This window comes from Festucalex cinctus, chromosome 3, assembly GCF_051991245.1.
Source record: "Festucalex cinctus isolate MCC-2025b chromosome 3, RoL_Fcin_1.0, whole genome shotgun sequence".
Lineage (NCBI taxonomy): Eukaryota > Metazoa > Chordata > Actinopteri > Syngnathiformes > Syngnathidae > Festucalex > Festucalex cinctus.
Genome location: NC_135413.1, coordinates 28,994,952 through 29,014,454, shown reverse-complemented (window position 1 = coordinate 29,014,454; position 19,503 = coordinate 28,994,952). Strand labels below are relative to the sequence as shown.

The 19,503-nt window shown below is 36.6% G+C and overlaps 1 protein-coding gene and 1 non-coding gene across 5 annotated transcripts; one reads left to right on the top strand and one right to left on the bottom strand.

The window, feature by feature from the left end:
- Positions 1–135: 135 nt before the first annotated feature.
- Positions 136–17,732, top strand: parvb (parvin, beta). 4 transcript variants are annotated; one of them, XM_077518087.1, is made up of 14 exons: positions 240–375; positions 1,089–1,165; positions 8,851–8,940; positions 9,907–9,977; positions 10,288–10,390; positions 11,511–11,651; positions 13,052–13,167; positions 13,249–13,307; positions 13,758–13,777; positions 14,464–14,525; positions 14,632–14,700; positions 14,905–15,006; positions 15,099–15,171; positions 17,320–17,732. In XM_077518087.1, the coding sequence occupies exons 2-14, from the start codon at positions 1,147–1,149 to the stop codon at positions 17,394–17,396; spliced, it is 1,002 nt and encodes a 333-aa protein (XP_077374213.1). In that variant the 5' UTR covers positions 240–375; positions 1,089–1,146; the 3' UTR covers positions 17,397–17,732. The 4 variants fall into 4 exon arrangements, with proteins under 4 accessions (XP_077374211.1, XP_077374213.1, XP_077374214.1 ...); XM_077518085.1 differs by lacking the exon at positions 1,089–1,165 and having other exon boundaries at positions 136–375; XM_077518088.1 differs by lacking the exons at positions 240–375; positions 1,089–1,165 and adding an exon at positions 1,402–1,503.
- trnag-ucc (transfer RNA glycine (anticodon UCC)) lies at positions 12,775–12,846 on the bottom strand. The gene has a single exon. It is a non-coding gene; the product is annotated as a tRNA-Gly (tRNA).
- Positions 17,733–19,503: the final 1,771 nt, after the last annotated feature.

Genomic DNA, 19,503 nt, shown 5'->3' with positions numbered 1-19,503 from the left:
TTTAATGCAACTTTTTTGTACAAAATTATAATAATGGACTTTCATTCCATCATGTGTCTACCGTGCGTACTTCCACATCCAGCCTTTTGGGGGCGCTGTGAGCTGACGCACCGGTCCATGTGAGTCATACACACAGTAGTGCGTCGTCCCAGCCCGTCTGCCCTTGACTTGGCCGGTGTGTGCGTGTTTTGCGTGCACCGTCCCCTGATTGTCATCACTATTGTGCGTGTGTGAGTGAGAGCGACACACTCACAACGTTAACACGCTTTGCGTGAAAGATGTCCGCCAGCTCGCAGTCTGCCAAAAGCAAAAAGGACGAATCTTTTCTGGGCAGAATCGGGGGCAGTTTGGTTCGGAGGAAGAAAGCCAAAGAAGGTGAGCCATTCATTTATATCTTTTATAGTTTTTATTTATTTTTATTTTTTTAATTATTTTATTTTGGTCATACACCTTGTTTTATTTTGTGTTTGCGCTGCAATCACGTGAACGCTACTTAAATGCGGGCTTGTTTACAATATCGATGACGTCAGTTTCATATTAGCCCTATATTTGTTTGTAACTGTTTAAAGATTTGAAAAGGGTCTAACTATCTAACTCATGTTTGTGTCTAGACCCGTGTGTAGGAACGTCACTATAGGACGCTAGCAAAGAAAGGTGCATGGTCTTATTTACATTTTAAACACACTTGTTAGAGTTTGTCTGAACTTATTTTGAGCTAGTTTGTGTGTGGTAAAACAGGAAGCTGTGTGTATTCACTGAGGGTGGTCTACAAGTTGGTAGAGGACTGTCCAAAGTCCATTATAGATGTGACTACTATTCTACAATTAAACAATGTGTCCCTAAATGATAATAGGCATACCCATATTTTTGCTAATATATTAGCGGTACCGGCCCGTGGACCAGTGGTGCTGATTGCATCATATGCTCCCACTAATTCATTTATAGTAACTATACATATTTCTGTTATTTGGTGGTTATACACTGTAAATAAATATGTATTTGTTTTATAGTTTGTTTTTATTACTACTCTTTGGGCATCCACCATATGAACTTACAAAGGTAATGTTTTCTAACGTCTCATCTTGCAGATGTTGTGGTTTTCGGTCGGGTGTGGTGACTTTATTCTCAAGAGGAAACACCCAAACGATGAGTGGCATCAGGAAAAGTTGCGTAACTTTTTGCTGAAAAGTCATTTTCCATGTCAGCATTTTGTAATCCTCTTATTTTTTTCACCCCCCTCGTCGAGTTCCAAGTTATCTCTGGCACAATTTAGTAGTGAAAAGTCTCTCACATGGTCCAGATTGCTGCCGTTTTCTTGGGTTAAGCTGACAGGAAGTGTGTGTTTTTGTGACAAGGCCGAAGTGCCACGATCTGTCACATCTATGAGTTGCTTAATAAGGGACGAGCGGTCATCACATCCTGACTATGTATAATCTTGCACTTTACGGTTGACATTCACTTGTACGACACTGCTCGCTTGCTCTTCAATGATGACTGCCAATAGTAAGTTCTGTTTTTTTACACTGTAGTCATCATGACTGTATTAGTTAGGACATTAGTGATAGACTACGTGAGTTACGACAAAATTGTAGTTCGTCACTATTATGTTGTGTATGAGAGACATTTAGAACGTCTTAATAAGTCTTGTACTCAGCTAAATAAGCTACCGCTCTCACGTTTCTCATCCTAGCGAGAAAGTTTCATGTTCCAATGAGAAAACTTTCACATTAGGATGAGAAAGTTTCTTGTTAGGTTGAGAAACACTCGTCCGAATGAAAAACTTACCCCCACATCGCCATTTTAACTCTTTGACTGCCAAGAACGTTTAATAACGATAAGTAAGATCGCGATGTATGCCGCTAGAAACGTTAAATGACGTCAACTACATTTTTTATTTTAATTTTTTAAAATCAACATCTAAGTGGAGAGCTGCCTGGTCAATGGATTGTGGAATCAAAAACACTAACTATGACCAGCAGATGGCAGCATTGAATCTCTTTTCAAGGGGCTGCCGGCGTACGGAATAACAATGAAACATGGCGGAATCTGATGAAATTGGATGAAATCAAACGTTTTCAAGGATGGCGTGAATGATCAAAGCCTTTGTCACATTAAACCTAATTTGCAGAGCGTCACAAAACAAAAATATTTTGTGTCAAAGTGACCGTTGTGGAGAAAATGTATCTTCACAAAAAGCTTGTTTTCTCAACTTTTCAATTTTTGCTCAATGTCACTCTAATGACCTCGTTTCAAATGGTTATTATTACTAATGAACGGAATAAGGTAGAAACATACTTTTTTTTCTAATGAAAGAATGGAATGCGATCTTTCATTTGGTACCCACATTGTATATGTAGTAAAAGTACACAATATTCTGTTTGCCCTGAAAGATGAGTTAAAATGCTCAAAATCGGCTGCCAGTTTTTTTTTTATTTTTTTTTTTAAATAATGTATGGCAGTAAAAGAGTTAAAAAGACAATAATTCATATGAATCACCTTTTCTGCTCACTGCCACTAGGGGGCATATTTACAACATCCACCTATCCCTTTTCTGTTGTGCGCATCCTCTGGTGACCAGCCAATCACAGGGCAAATATAAAAAATAAACAAGGATTCACGTCTATGATCAATTTTTAGCCTTCACTCAACCGTTATACTTCTCCATTGTGTCTTCCGTATTCACCCCTCGGCCTCCCCCCATTTGCATTCTCTATTCGACACGATAAAAATATGCAGAACCCCCCCCACCCCTCTTCTGTCATCTGTCAGCTTGTGTTCCTCCCCAGTCCCGTGCTGGTGTAAATAACCGGCGCTATATTTAAGAGCCAGTCTGTCGCCTCCATATACTGCCGCTTTATTTAGATCCTGACTGTCTCCCACCCCCCTCCCGTCCAAGAGCTCTAATGGGGGCTCGCTTTAGCTTCATTGTTGTTTTGGTATGCTGTTCACGTATTTGCCTTTGAATGGTAAACTGTAGAAAGCTTACACATTCATTGGAGGGTCTTATACTTCAAATTCTTGGAGAATTTTGACCCACACATTTTTATAGGGTTTATTCAGTAGTACAATATTATCTTATAGGTCTATGCCGCGATATAGTTGCAGCATAGTTCTTGCAGGAGCTACTCATTCAAACCCAAAAACGTATAAATGCGTTTTTTAATACTTTGTCCTGCGCTCCCAAAAACGGATTTATACATTTTGTTGTTGTTGTTGTTGTTTTTTTTTAATGCTAGAGCATACAGAAGGCTTTCATATAGTTTCGGACATGAAGAGGTTGCTTAAAGGAATGGTAGTCATTGCAAAAAAAACGGCCAGCAGGTGGAAGCAGAGTATAAGAGATCATCCTGAGCTCGTTTTTCGGTTTGTGAATAATGATGAAAACTTAGCTATACTTTAATACTAATTGTTGCAAAACCTTTTTTTTCCGAATGAAAGAAGAGACTAATCGTTCTTTTGGTAGGTTCCATGTTTTTATAAAAATAGAACAGAAATATTTTGGGGACCTGGTAAACCAGCCGGGAGCGAAGGGGGTTGCTTCAGTGAAAATGGCAGCGAGTCAATGAGTTAATTATATATTGTTACTTTTATTGTTTATGATAAGAATGTGTGTTGGATTTTACTCATTATAGTAGTGTACCGTAGTTGAGACAGTTTCTTCTGTGTTTCATTATCAAATTAATGTCTGAAGTGTCCGTATTGCCCCCTGGTGGCCAAGGCAGGCACACCAGAAGGAGCGTCACAATGCCACAATGCACAAACTGTTTATGTTTTAGATTCTATAAAATTAAATTATACTGCAATAAACGCATTAAAAATATTTTTAAAAATGTTTTGGAACAGAATATATAAAAAGGAAGTCCACAAATAAAAGAAAAAAACTCAATGTTCTATCTGGGTTACCAGCTAGCTCTCGTCTGGATTGAATTAGCGTAATTGTGTTAGCCGTAATAGAGTCACTGCCTGATTGATTGCCTGCTGCAAGTAAGACGTATTAAAGGCTTCATTTGGCGGCTCATTGAAACATGACATTTATGCTGAGTTAGACAGTCAGCTAGGCTAGAAGAAGAAAAACAGTGTGGAATCCTTTTTTTTTTTGGACGGGGAGGTTACATAGAAACATGATGACTGATTTTCAAAAGCACATTTCCAATGAAGATCAATTTCAATCGAGTATACAAATAAATCAATGTGTGAAATAAATTGATTGACCACGAGTGACTAGCTTGTGGCAGCTAGCAAGTTAGCGGCTAGTTTATGAAGCTAAGGCAGGACCTCCTTCATGCTAAACTTTTTGCATTCGCGAGGACAAATAAGAAATGAAGAATATGATTTGTCAAATGAAAAACTGATTCAGCTCGCATTCACTGCTTCTTAGAGGCTTTTCTAGAAAGAAGAATAAACATAGCAACCAAATTGACAACTTGTCAACACACTGGCTTCTTTCTGTTCACACGTCACAGCAATGTTGTTAGTGTAAGTCGTAGGGGCGTGCCAAAAAAATCGATTCATAAAAGAATCGAGATTCTCATTTATTAATCGAATCGAATCGATATTAGGGATAGACCGATTATCGGCTGGGCCGATTATCGGCGCCGATATTCAGCATTTTGAGAAATATCGGCATCGGCCATTTTGAAGAATCATATGGCCGATAATAGATCAATTTTTTTTTAAGTGTTAACTTCAGGGAACTAATTTAAATGTAAGTAAATAAAAAGAAGTTTTTATTTTCATTTTTGTCGACCCTGGGAACTCTCTGTACCTTCTGTTTTTGATTGAAATTAAAACTAAGATAAGTAAAAATTTAATACTTTGGATATTTTGATAGACTTTTATTTTGTGTAGAAAATAATTCTTTGTTTTTATTTAACTTTTGAAAGCATGCTACTGCACCTGGGAGATCCCAGAACTTGTCTATTGACTAAGATTTTGAATAAATGGAAAAAAAAAAAACCTTAAAAATATTTTACTAACCCTAAAAGTTGCTCAATAAACGTATGCTTTAAAATAAATAAATAAATAAATAAAAAGATAAGAGCTGGAGTTTGTATTTTTTCAAAATTTTGATGTCCCTTTTTAGTGAAATTGAATATCGGCTCCAAATATCGGTTATCGGCATCCTTCACTACTAATAATTAGTATCGGTATCGGGCCCGAAAAAACCTTATCGGTCTATCTCTAAATTATTTAACATCCAAAAATCGATTTTATTTAAATTAGAAATGAAGAAGAAGGGTAAAAGGCAGTTGTAGCCTACATGCTGTTTTTGTGGAAAAAGGCACTTACAATACAAAATGAATGAATGGTTAAACCAAAAAAAACAAAAAAAAAAGAAGACACTTTAATGTCTCTATTTGTCATTTTGTCTTGCAAAGAAGACTGGAGTAGATCATGACAATGTTGTGCATATCTGTAACTTGAAGCAGAAATCATGTGTCAATCAAATCATTTTGAATCGAAAATCGATTCCGAATTGAATCGTAGACCCAAAAATCGTAATCGAATCGACTCGTGAGACAGTCAAAAGATTCCCAGCCCTAGTAAGCAGTGCACGTTAGCGGAAGGGGCTGAAATACAGAAGTGGCCAAACATGAAAATGTAAAAAAAAAAAAAAAAAAAGGCTCGATATTGACTTTCAAGCCAATGGTAGTGGGACCAAAACAGGAAATAGAAAGCGAGCAAAATAAAAGTAGCAACAGTGCTAAACATAGCGTAACACATTCAGCTCGACGACTGGTGATCGTCTCCAAACATTACATCACACTAACTTCCACTGTCCAACTCGTTACACACGCACACATGCTCAGTAACTAGACCTGTGAGGTGGGGAGGAGGTTTGTGACAGAAATAAACACGCCCCCCAACCCACCCACCCCCTTCTGCTACTGTTCGGCCCTACTCACACATATTGACACACACATTGAATATACTGTGCGTGCAATTTACTGCATCGTGCGCTCACTTCCATCCGGAGTAGAAAGTGGGGGACATGGCGGGGCTGCTTTGTGGAACCAAGAGGAAGAAACCAGGTACGCGTTGATGAGCTTTTCTAGAAATAAGAAGTGGCTTCTGGCTCGCAAATTTTGCAAATCAGCACGTGTTGTACAGTATTTTAGTTTTTTTTGTCAATAGGTGGATGTTTGTGCTGAATTTTGCTGCCCAGTGCAGGTTGTACTTGACATAGGAGCGGGCGTAATGCAGGCAAATGTTTCACGGGGGAGGAAAGCGGCGCAATTAGGAATGAAATACGGCAATCCTGCTCTGTAATTATGCAGCCAAATGTTGATCCATGAGGAGATTCCGGGCTAAAAGTGACTGCAGTATCAGATTGGAAATGTGGAGTGGACGCCCCCCCCCCCCAAGCAAACGTAAATGACTGCTTTCAACTTGTGTTTGCTTTACGTTATATACAGTGATAACACCTTTTTTTTTTGGACACTATAAATGTCTGATGATTGAAATGGAGGCTTATCAAATGAACTAACGGGAAAAGTCAAATCTTTCAAAGTGAATTCAGGTATTGATTATCTTTCATGCCTGCTCGTGTTTGCTTTGATTTATTTCCGCCATCTCAGCAGCACTCAAACGTCCCAATTTTTTTTGAGCAAAATTCCTGAAGGTTTCGTTTCTGTGGCCAAACAGGAAACACGAAGAGATAAAGATGTTGATGGAACGTCATGTGGCCCGTGGAAAAAGTGAGCAAGTGTCTCTCGCTGGCAGCAGTTTTTGAAAATCTGTGTGGGGGGAGAAAAAAAAACAAAAAAAAAACAGAAGCAACGACATTATCATCGAAAATAGATGAACAAAGACGAAAAAGTGTGCAATGATAATCATAAAATACCCATTATTAGGGAAAAAAAAACTACATATGGATCATGTGTGTAAACAACAAATAAACAACTGAGGTAATTTAGTTTTACATTTGCACACCCAATTATAACTTACCTGGCGGTGTGGCTGCGTTCAGATTTAACCTATCGCATTCAAACTTAAGTTAAATAGAAAAAAAAAGTCAGAAAAAAGCCTACAAGAACATCTTAGCTTTATTAATTAATCAGAGGTATTTGAAATGGTGGCAGGCGTGTGCTGCCTCCCATTTAACATGAGTTTGAATGTGATTGCTGATAGTTATTATTAGGGGTGTGAATTGCCTAGCACCTGACGATTCGATTCGTATCACGATTCACAGGTCACGATTCGATTCGATAGCGATTAATCCCGATACGAATTTATAAGTCGATTGTTGCGATTTTTTTTCATTCAAATTTAGAAAATACTAATCAGTAAGCTTGTAGAGTGTAAGATTTATATGAAAATGTATTATTTATTTATCTGAAATTTCAGTCTTATCGAGGTTGTAATCTGTTTCATGTTTGAACAGCATTAAAATAAAATATGAAGGCTTAATGTTCCGTTCATATAACATTCTTCCATGCTCAAGGTGTGAATCCTAACCCGAAGTCAGACGTTTTGTTGAATATTTTTCCATTAAAAATGGACGTTTAAAAATCGATTTTCACACACACACACAAAAAAAAAAAAAAAAAAAAAAAAAAGGCAATGATGATAAGACGTTGAATCGGTAAGACTACCGAATGAACAATTCTGAGCTCTTAAAAAAAAAAAAAAAAAAAAGATTTTTTTTTTATTGAATCGATTCGAGAATCGCGCGATGTAGTATCGCGATATATCGCCGAATCGATTTTTTTAACACCCCTAGCTATTATATATTACACAGCCACATTCACAGTTATAAGAGGGTGTGCACATTTTTGCAACCACATTATCTCAGAAGTGAAAGTTTTTAAGCTATTCACGTCAGTTTTGTTTTTTTTTAATCACAAAAAAAATGGTATTTGAACAGGGGTGTGTAGACTTTTTATATCTGCTGTGCATCATCCGAAGCAGTTCAGAATCAATATTTATATCTAGTAACATGACAAAAACATAATCACCAGTCCAAGTTTTTAGTCTAAGTTGGCAGTTTCACAAGTTTTTCTCTGATCAACCAATCAGAGGACAGAAAAAGGCTGACCCCATTCCGGGACAACTATCTTGCCCACCCAATTAAATAAATAAATAAATGAATAAATAAATAGTCCCATTGCTAATATGAAGTATACAGGTGCCTCACTAGTGAAGGCCTTGGGCAGATTACATGGAAATGGGCTGACATCTGATTGGACAAAGCAAGCAATCTAACGTCGACATAAATCAGAGATGTGCAACTTAAATGATGTAGGGGGTCACCATTTTTTAAGAGCCACATAAGACCATGCAATCCCGGACCAGCTTGTGTCTGCCATCTAGTGGTGAATGGTGATATTGCAGCCTAGAACTAAATGTTGGATAATTATGAACCAGACTAGTGAAAATGCAGGCATAATTGACACCCCATCGAAACTGTAAAAAAATAATAATAATTTTGGGGTAACCCCCATTTTTATTTTTATTTTTTTTAATGCTAATGAACTTTCAATAGTTGTCCATTATTAAAAAAAAATATACAAAAAACTTTACGTTATAACCCCTGCCCACATTAAAATGTATTTATTTATTTATCTATTTATTTATTTATTTTATTTTTTTATCGGGGGGAGGGGAATTTATTGAGGGCCCATTCTGAGTGTGTTTGTGGGCGGCATGCAGCCCGCGGGCCGCCAGTTGCCCATCCTTGACATAGACGAACTGGAAACATCCAAGAGAAACACTACAAAGTACCACAGTAGATATCAATACAGTATTAGTATCCTAAATAATTATTTGTTTAATTCATTTTTATTGCAATTTCACACGGCTAATCGTGCATTGTTGTGCGTGTTTTGTGTTGTGTGTTTGTGCGATTAGTGAGTGACCTCCACGAGGAAGGCAAAAATGCCATCAACGCCCCAATGCTGCCCTCCGGGACCAACGTCCATCCCGAGGACACTCTGCTGGGTACGTACGAACACACAAATGCACAATAACTACATTTGTATTTCATCTTGTTTTTAAATATTTAGATACAGTCGTTATTGGACTTTTATGAGCAATACATTTTTCATGTCATGTTTGCACACCCGTTCATTTTTTTTTTTTTTCACCTCAACTTGTCCATGCTGAGTTCGACTACTTGGGAGTGAATTTAAGGTAGGGATAGACCGATTATCGGCTGGGCCGATTATCGGCGCCGATATTTAGCTTTTTGAGAAATATCGGCATCGGCCATTTTGACGAATCATATGGCCGATAATAGATCCATTTTTTTTTTAAGTGTTAACTTCAGGAAACTAATTTAAATGTAAATGTTTTTAAAAAGTTTTTATTTTCATTTTTGTCGACCCTGGGAACTCTCTGCACCTTCTGTTTTTGGTTGAAATTAAAACTGAGATAAGTAAAAATGTAATACTTTGGATATTTTTAAATTTTGGAAGACTTTTATTTCGTGTAGAAAAAAAAACCCTTAAAAATATTTTACTAACCCTAAAAGTTGCTCAATAAACATATGCTTTAAAAAAATAAAATAAAAAAAATAAAAGATAAGAGCTGGAGTTTGTATTTTTTCCAAATTTTGATGTCCCTTTTTAGTGAAAATGAATATCGGCTCCAAATATCGGTTATCGGCATCCTTCACTACTAATAATTGGTATCGGTATCGGGCCCGAAAAAACCTTATCGGTCTATCTCTAATTTAAGGTGGCCTGTGTCAGGCCGCAGAGGAGCAGGAAATGAAAAGAAGATGTTGCGCTATTTTTTTTTTCCCCCCCTAGCAGCCAAAATGGCTCCTGACGTTTTTAACGGCTCGCAATTCTTCATCCTCACGAGGGACTTAAAACATGTCTGCGCTCAATAAGTGTGAAGGGGAGAGGAAAAAAATAATAATAACACTTGAAAAAAGCTTCTTCTCACCTTTGTCTTTGCCAGAGGAGAACGCCGAGCGGATCATGCTGGACCCGACGTCGCGAGACGACCCCAAGTTGAAAGATTTGCTCAAGGTAACATTTGCTAGCGTTAGCATGCTAACGAAATCAAAAGAAGTGCCACAAAATGGATACTAGAGCAGCTGCGTACGAGAAATTGTGGCAAGGTGTGCGATTTGATTGGTTAATTCTGAACGCAGCCACGGTTATTCGAGGGTGTGCACACTTGCGCAACCGCATGATCCCTGTTGTTAATGTGAATGGAACAACTTGTATTCATTTTACTGGTAGAAAACAGTTTTGAACTGATTTACCTTGCATCACACGTCGCTGGCATTTGAACAGGGGTGTGTAGACTTTTTCTATCTACCGTACATGTGTACAGGTGCTGATTGACTGGATCAACAGTGAGTTGGAGGAGGACAGGATCATCGTGAAGGACCTGGAGGAGGACTGCTATGACGGTCAAGTGCTGCAGAAGCTTTTTGGTGAGTCACAAGAGGAAAAAAGCCAGGAGGTCGTCATCACTCGTTTACGCTCTTGGACTCCCCCCTGTGTCCATTATGTGTCATTGCTAATATCATATTTAATTTATTTTACTGGGATTTATATTAGTCATGTGATGTCTAGTGAATTACGATTTTATACATCAACAGTATTACAACTTTTTTTCTTTTTCTTGTGATCTAATGGCTTAATTCTTGTAATACTTTTTTTCTCATAATTAACTTTTTCATTTTTTTTCATTTTTTTTTACTATTACAAATTTTTCTCATAACATTAAAACTTTTTCTGTGGTAATATTTTGACTCCCTGCAGGTAACAATATGGCATTTTTTCTTTTAACTAATAACGTTATTTTAGTAATATGACTTTTCTCATAACTGCAATTTTTTCTTTTAAGAGTATAATTTTATTTTCTACAATGCAACAGTTTTTGTAAAATAATGACATTTTCGTTGTAATATGACTTTTTTTTTCTTGTGATATTAACAATACATATTCTCTTGTAATATTTCAATTATTATTTATGGCTTATTATTTATTATCTATTATTTATTACATTTTTTTTATTCATAAGTAAAATATGTGGTTATTTGTCATGAACAACCTTATTTTTTTGGCATAGTAAAATTGTATTTGTTTTTTTTTTTTAAATGTGTGATCTTTATTATGTACAGCATTTAAAAGTTTATTTTTTTTTAAACTTTTTTTTAAAAATTAACCTCTTTCTCATTATGACTTTTTTTCTGGGAATATTACAACACTTTTCTCATAAAATAAATTAAAAAATGTCCTAAAATATTATGTCCTTTATTTGTTTAACACTGGATAGTTTCCCTTGTAATATTAAACTTTATTCTCGCAACAATAAACATGATTATTATTAGTAGTATTAGTATTAGTATTAGTATTAGTATTATTATTGTTATTATTATTATTATTTCAACTTTCTTCAGAAAACAATATTTTTTTCAACAGAGCCCTGTGCATACTAATATGATGCTAATTGAATCTGTTCTCATCTCTTCGTCCCGTCGTGGGTCGAATGGATGCGATCTTATTTTCATTGAGCATCTATTTGAAATATCGTTCCCCTCCTTCCAGAAAAGCTGTCGGGCCGGAAGCTGAACGTGGCCGAGGTGACCCAGTCGGAGATCGGCCAGAAGCAGAAGCTGCAAACTGTTCTGGAGGCCGTAAACGAGCTGCTGCGTCCTCACGGCTGGTCCATCGAGTGGAGTGTGGATTGTGAGTGCTCAATTTTCATTGCCAAGACCGATTTGCTCACATGTCGGTGGTTGTTATTTTTATTTCCCTCCTTAAAGGCGGGGTCTTCCGTTTTCACTCAGGAAAAAGCAGTATATAAATACAGGATGTATACCCATGAACTTCTTCTCAATCTACACCTCTGGGCTTCTGTTAATGTGTGGTGGTGATTTTTTCCTAAACTCCCCCCAGCCTGTATTCTGCCATTTTGTGTTTGTTTTGTCAACAGCGGGACGTTTCTGTTTACAAACAGTTGTTTACCCCTCCAGCCAATCGCAGAGCGGGGGGCGGGGGGGGGGGGGGGTGTAGAGTAACCCACTGTAGGCAGATGGGGCCGGCCGGGCAAATTTGTCGGCTGCATGACATCACTCCCACCGCAACTTGACAGCACTCACGGTTTTGTTTTGTTTTTTCACTCACTCACTCACTCACTCACTCACTCACTCACTCACTCACTCACTCACTCACTCACTCACTCAATCACTCACTCACTCACTCACTCACTCACTCACTCACACAAGCTTACTTTATGGAAGTCACATGGTCTCCCAGGCTTGTGTGAGTGAGTGAGTGAGTGAGTGAGTGAGTGAGTGAGTGAGTGAGTGAGTGAGTGAGTGAGTGAGTGAGTGGGAAAAAAACGGGAGTGACGTCATGCAGCCGACAAATTCCCATCTGCCTACAGTGAGTAACCCCCCCCCATCACCCCCCCGCTGTGCGATTGGCTGGAGGAGTAAACAACTGTCTGTCCACAGAAACGTCCCGCTGTTGAGAAAACAAACACAAAATGGCAAAATACAGGCTGGGGCGGCTGGGGGTAGAGGGAAAAAAAATCACCACCACACATTAACAAAAACCCAGAGGTGTAGATTGAGAAGGAGTTCATGGGTATACATCCTGTATTTATATTGTGCGTTTTCCTGAGTGAAAACGGAAGACCCCGCCTTTAAGAAACAATACAAATACTAGAAATCATTTTTACCATCAAATTCATTCATTCACAAAGACATACAAACTATAAATAAAAAAAAGCCTGACAAATGAAATTAAATAATATACTAGTATCAAAAACTTGGGGGAAGATGTTAAAAAAAAAGAATAAATCACATGCGTTGGCCGGGAATCGAACCCGGGTCAACTGCTTGGAAGGCAGCTATGCTAACCACTATACCACCAACGCTGTGTGATACTGGCAAAGAGAGGAAGTCTGCATTCCTGAAGCCGGCACGCAATGTGCACTCACCAGACACTTTATTAGGTACACCGACACAATCCAATCGAGCTGTCCATGATTTCTAAAACTAAATATAGCCATATTCATGTCGAGTAAAACAACATATGCACATATTTTGCAGTGTACATATTGAATGTGACTGTTTTTGCAGCCATCCACTCCAAGAACCTGGTGGCCATCGTGTACCTGCTGGTGTCGCTGGCCATGCACTTCCAGGCGGCCATCAGGCTGCCCGAGCACGTCTCGGTCAAGGTGGTGGTGGTCAAGGTGAAGCCCGCTCCTGATACCGATGACATCACGTGACTTTTTTGCAACTTGGATATTCACCCGCCGTTGTTGTTTGAGCAGAAGCGAGAGGGCATGCTGCAGACTGCCCTTGTGAACAAGGAGTTGACCAGCACCACCGAGTGAGAACTCGTTCGTCTATCTTTCTATCTGTGATTATCCCGTTTGCCCTTTTCTTACCTTTTTTTTTTTTTTTTTTTTTAATGGATTTTGTTCTAAAACGTGCTAGATGAACAGTGGGGCCTTGACTTACACTACAAGTATCATATCTCAAATCATTTTCTACATTGGAATAAATGCATATGCCGTTAATCTGTTCCAGCCTCTCAAAACGAAGACCGTCCATCTACTGCGTTAGCATTGAGCTAGCGTATTTTTATTTATGTATTTATTTTCAAATATTCACCTGTTATTCCCTGCCATGATAGCAAGCACTAACAAGTAACTCGAGTTTTTGTGTTCATATCTCAAAAATTGTAACTTGTAAGTCAAGGTAACACTGCATTTACAAATTTGCACTGATTTAAGTAGCAAACTGAATAGTCCTTTTTTTGGGTTTGTTTGTTTTCCAGAATGATGATGGGAAGATTTGGTAAGTATTTATCTCGTTTTTTGTTATTTTTCGTGTGTAATATATGAGTTTCTTAACTTTTCATTTCAAATTCTAAAATAAGTCAACTTTTCTAATATTTTTCGATGGTTAGAGTAGTTTAGCAAATGCAACGACACAATTTTGCCAAATCAGCACAAGTGCAGCGCAGCAGCATTAGAAAAAAAATAAAGAAAAACCAATTCCATTTTAGCATTGACTAATGTTAGAATTAGCACAAGTTAGCATAACTATATTGAATATGCCAGCAATGCAACAGCAGCTTTAGTAAAATTAAGAATTCAAATCATATAATGTTAGCTAACATTAGGAATAGCCCCAGTTAGCATAAATATATCCATCCAATATGCCAGTAAGGCACCACAGCGTGACAAAAATACAAAATCTGCTAATGTTAGCTAATGTTAGGATTAGCGCAAGTCACAGTGTATCCAATATGCTAGCAACTTCACAACAATAAAACCAACCACATCAGCTAATGTTCGCTAACATTAGGATTAGCACAAATTAGCATAAATATATCCAATATGCCAGTAAGTCACATAATCTTGAGAAAAATAAAGAATACTTTTAAAAAACAGCTAAACTAACTTTTTTTAATGGTTCAAATAAGCAGCATTAACACATTTGAATGTTTCCACAAGTGTATTATATGTTTGTTCCGACAGAACGAGATGCTTTTGACACGCTTCTGGATCACGCGCCAGACAAACTCAATGTGGTCAAAACGGTGAGAAACATTTTTCTTTTTTTTTTCTACCAATGGAACCATTTCAAATTCAAACTTTTTTTTTTAATGAATTTCTCGCATAATGATCCTTTTGCTGTCACTTTAGTCACTCATCACTTTTGTGAACAAGCACTTGAACAAGTTGAACTTGGAAGTCACTGAGCTGGAATCGCAGGTATTCAGTTTATCATAGCACATGAACACCTTCACCTTCAAGCATTTTATTGACATTTCCGGTGGAAATTTACTTGAAAACTAAATATAAAACCAAGAGAATTACACATATCCACAAGACTGTAGCTTACAAATGTCTGCTAGCTTATTGCTAACACACAATATGATACGCCGATTATAAACAACTTCTGTCTGTTGTGTTTAGTTTGCTGATGGCGTCTACCTGATCCTCCTGATGGGTCTGTTGGAGGATTACTTCGTGCCTCTGTACAACTTTTTCCTCACCCCCGAGAACTTCGACCAGAAGGTGATTTGCGCATCACGAAGATAACTTTTGTCATTATCGCAGTGCGTTATGAATGATGTCACATATAACTGAGGTGACGTCTTTTTAATCAGGTCCACAACGTGGCGTTCGCCTTTGAGCTCATGCAAGACGGCGGCCTGAAAAAGCCCAAAGCCAGACCGGAAGGTAAAGATCCGCAACATATCCAGTAGATGGTGCTACAGCGGAAAAAAATAAATATATTTTTTATATTTACGATAACTCACATTGCTGATATATAGTCCTTTTTGGCAGAGTGGGCAAAATAGTTTTTTGAGGGGATGGGGGCACAAAATTGACTGTGTCCAATGAGTTCTGCCTAGCAACAAAAGAGTCATATAGTCGTAATGGTGTTGGTGCTTTGCCACCAGGATAATTCGGGCTACACCACAAAGAAAAAAATAATGCAATGAAGTTGAAATCTGAAATTTAAAATATTCAATTCAATTTATTTCATTACTTAAAAAAAAAAAAAAAGTAGAAGTAAAACTTATGTTATCTGCCCCTAACAAAAAAATAATCAACACAAAGTAAATGACACCAATCGGTCAAAATGTTTTCAATATAACAATTCTGTGTAAGAATTAAGTAGCATGTCCTTGTGCTGTACATATTTTTTCAGTAATTGAGCTTTTGTCAGGTTTTTGAAGATACAGATCGACTGGGATGATTTTGTTTTACAATCCAGATTGTTCCATAAACTGACTCCTTGCGTTGAATACTTCGTTCTTTTTGTTTTGTTCTATATTTTGTTTTAGAGAAAATATATGTTCCTCTTAATTTGTACTCACCTTCTCTTTTTTTTTATTCAATTTGTATATTAATTAGTAAACCTTCATGATGGGCTTTAAACATTATTTTGAGACGGTTAAACTCCATCAATTCATTAAATTTTAAAATTTTTAGGTGTATAAATAATGGATTCGTGTGGTCTCTGTATCCACAGCCGCAAACGACACGAATAGCACGTTTCGTTGTGGGAAAATACAAATGCAAATTTTACAACTTTCATTTTGTAATTTACGACTTCTTGTAGCGCCAATATTTTTGTTGAGTTTTATTTTACTATGCTATTTTAAGGAAACTTCAACCCTCTGTTGGGGTTTTCTGAATTGGGGTTTTAAACTGGGGTCAGGGTTTCAAAGTAGGTTTTAAACTATTGTTAGGCTGTCAAATTAGTGTTTAAACTATAGTTGGTGTAACCTGGAGGAAATAGAATAACCCCGATACTCTCGTTTTATCTCGTTTTACAGTCAGGTATGAGATTCGGGTTTTTAATCTGGGTGCTGTTGTTTAGTACGGGTTCAAACTCGGTTTAGTGTTTTGAACTAGGGTCCGGGTTTCAAATTATGTTTTCAATCAGGGGTTTGGGTTTTAGTTTGTTAGTTTTTTTCCGTATATTTAAAATAATAATAATAATAATAATAATAATAATAATAATAATAATAATAATAATAAATATTTTATATATATATATATATATATATATATATATATATATATATATATATATATATATATATATATATATTATTTTTTAGATATATTAACATATATATATTTATTATATTTAAGCATATATAGATTGCAATCCTGAGCTCCTTTCCACTAGAGGGAAGCCTCGCGTCGCGTTAAAATCCAGCATCAAGCGAAATGGGCCTTGCCGATCACTTTTGCTGTGTAATTGAATGAAGCACGGGCAGCCTGTAGCACGTCATGCATCACTATACATAAATTGATTATATAATAGAATAGAACGATATTAGGTTGAAAAGCAATCTAATAGTCATGACGGATGTGCCGCTTAAAAAGGTTCATCAACATTTTGTGCCGTTAAGGTCATTTCAGATGAAGCGATTCCATCTGTTTTATGACGTTATCATCAGCAGGCGCTCGCGTCGCCGCTCGGCGTGATCCACGCGGGTGGAAAAACAACGCAGCAAAACAATCACAAGTTTGTTTTCTCATCTTTTTTCTTATACTCACAGCATCACACGTCTGTGGGGATTTTTTTTTTTTTTTTGTGGCCAACACATGTTTAACCTTGAATGCTAATTGCAGCCCATTCTAATATTATTCAACAAAACAATTTATTTCCAAAGACCTATTTTCTGCACGGAAAAATTACAATATGCAAATAATCCTTGTGGACGCGATCGCAATGCATCTTATGGTAATTATCAGTCAATTCTTTTTTTTGTTGCCCTACTTTGTGCTCAATACGACTGCATTAATTGATTTATTTTTTTTTCTTGAGAAATGAGCCAACCTTTTGTTACTTTTTTTTGTGTGCAGATGTGGTCAACCTGAACCTCAAGTCCACCCTCAGAGTCCTCTACAACCTGTTCACCAATTACAAGAACTCCGAGTGACAGATCGTATCTTCCGATGTGTGTGCGCGTGTGCGCGTGTGTGTGTGAGGTGACGAACAAGAACTCTCAAGTCGTTCCGTTGTCAGATTGTCAGAGACCATTGGGAATGTTTTTTTTTTTTTTTTTTTTTATCCTCTCACGTATGCTGTATTTATTTATTCCTGTCCCAAAAGTGTTTGGATGCGCTTGACTTGACTTGTGAACATGAACTTGAAAATACATTTAATGTACACGCAAGTGCTCACGTTCACTAAATCGCTTCATATTCTTTCTGAAAGTGTTTTTGTGGGAATATTAAAGGAAACATATTTGCCTTTTTTTTTTCACAATTTAAAAGAGTTGCCATGCGTCTTTAATAGCAAAAAAAATACTCCAACGATAAAGAATTATAGACGTATTCATAATGACATTATAGTAGTGATTTATTTGGTGATTTAATTTTACGCTTAATAGGATGACGAGCACGTCACCAATTGCCAACTACTTGCATACAAATATGTCAAATATCAATTTTCCATAAAATGTCCCTTTCAAATGAAACATTTCACTTTGACAAGATGTCAAGGTGTAAAAAACAAAACAAAAAACAACAACAATTGAATATTCAGGGTAGGATTGCAAAGTAGCCATTTTTAGCAGTCAAACATTAACATTTGATATTTTTATTATTTTTCACGTACAATTATTACCTTTAAAAACACATTTTGCAACTGAAAGTGACATCACAAGAGCTCAGGTTACCAATCACAGCTCAGCTTGTGAATGTCACATGACCAAACCTAGACAACAGGTGAGTTGTGATTGGTTACCTGAGCCTTTGTGATGTCATTTTCAGTCGACAGCAAGTTGCAAAATGTGTTTTTAAAGGCACCAATTGTACGTGAAAAATAATGAAAGTATCAAATTAATTACAGACAAAATATTAATTTTTTTTATTGCTATAATGGGCTAAATAAGTGAAGTGTCCCTGTAATATGAAAAGAAAAATGGACTGAGCTGTCACCAATGTCTTACAAATGCAATTATGCCATCTAGTGGCAGAAAAAATGACTTCAACACAAATCAACATCATACTCGTTTTTTTTACAGTACAGTACATCTTTTTAATTTTAACTCAATTTTCGGAATGATTCAATTGCTGTATCAATGACTAATAAGATGCAGCCATAATTCTTAGTTTAAGATCTTCACACTTTTATGTTAACAAGCGTATGAAAAATATTTCATCGTACATTTGATTATACATTTAGATCAGCTATACAACTAGACATTAATTGTAAGTGAACTGTTGAAGTGATTAATTACAATAAAAAGTTTTAATTGACTGACCCCTATTTTTTTCAAAAATGCTTTGTTTTTGTAATTTTTTTTATTAGTTTTAGTATTAGTTTTACTTTTTTTGTTTTTTTTGTTTTTTTTCAAAATGTTGCAAAGTTTCAAACTTTGATTAGAGTGTCAAATTGGGGTTCTAAGCATTTGTTGGAGTTTAAAAATTGGTTTTCAAATTTGGGTTGAGGTTTAAAAATAAGGTTTTCAAAAATTAACGTTAGGGTTTTAAATTAGGATTTCGTTTGAAAGTAGGCTTTAAACTCTGCTAGTTTCTCAAAATAAGGTTTGGTACAGTTGGGGTGTTCAAATTAGGTTTACACACGAGTTAGTGTTCAAAATTAAGGTTTTAAACTAGTGTTAGGGTTTAAAAGTGGAATTAGCCGATAAGAGTAGGGTTTCAAACTTAGTTTAGTGTTTTAAATGAATGTTTTAACTCGGGTTAAAGTTTCAAGTTAGGGTTTTAAACCAAGTTTAGGGGTTAAAAGTAACATTTTATACTCGGTTTAGAGTTTCAAAGTAGGGTTTTAACTCATTCACTGCCATTGACGGAAAAAGTCGTCAAATGATGCATTTTTTTTTCTGGTCTGGCAATTAATGTGTTAATAAATAACTAAAAAAAAAATCAAAGTGGCCATTGCAGCTTTCTATTTTTCTGTATGTGGCCCTCAGAGGAAAAAGTTTGGACACCCCTGCTGTACCTTATATCAACAATTTATAATTGCTTCATTGATTTTTACCATGTTTAACTCATTCACTGCCATTGACGGAAAAAGACGTC

Coding starts and splice junctions, on each gene's coding strand:
- parvb (XM_077518085.1), top strand. CDS start 279: ATGTCCGCCAGCTCGCAGTCTGCCAAAAGCAAAAAGGACGAATCTTTT. Junction 13,168..13,248: donor TCAAGGTGGTGGTGGTCAAG/GTGAAGCCCGCT, acceptor TTGTTTGAGCAG/AAGCGAGAGGGCATGCTGCA. Junction 15,172..17,319: donor GCCCAAAGCCAGACCGGAAG/GTAAAGATCCGC, acceptor TTTTGTGTGCAG/ATGTGGTCAACCTGAACCTC.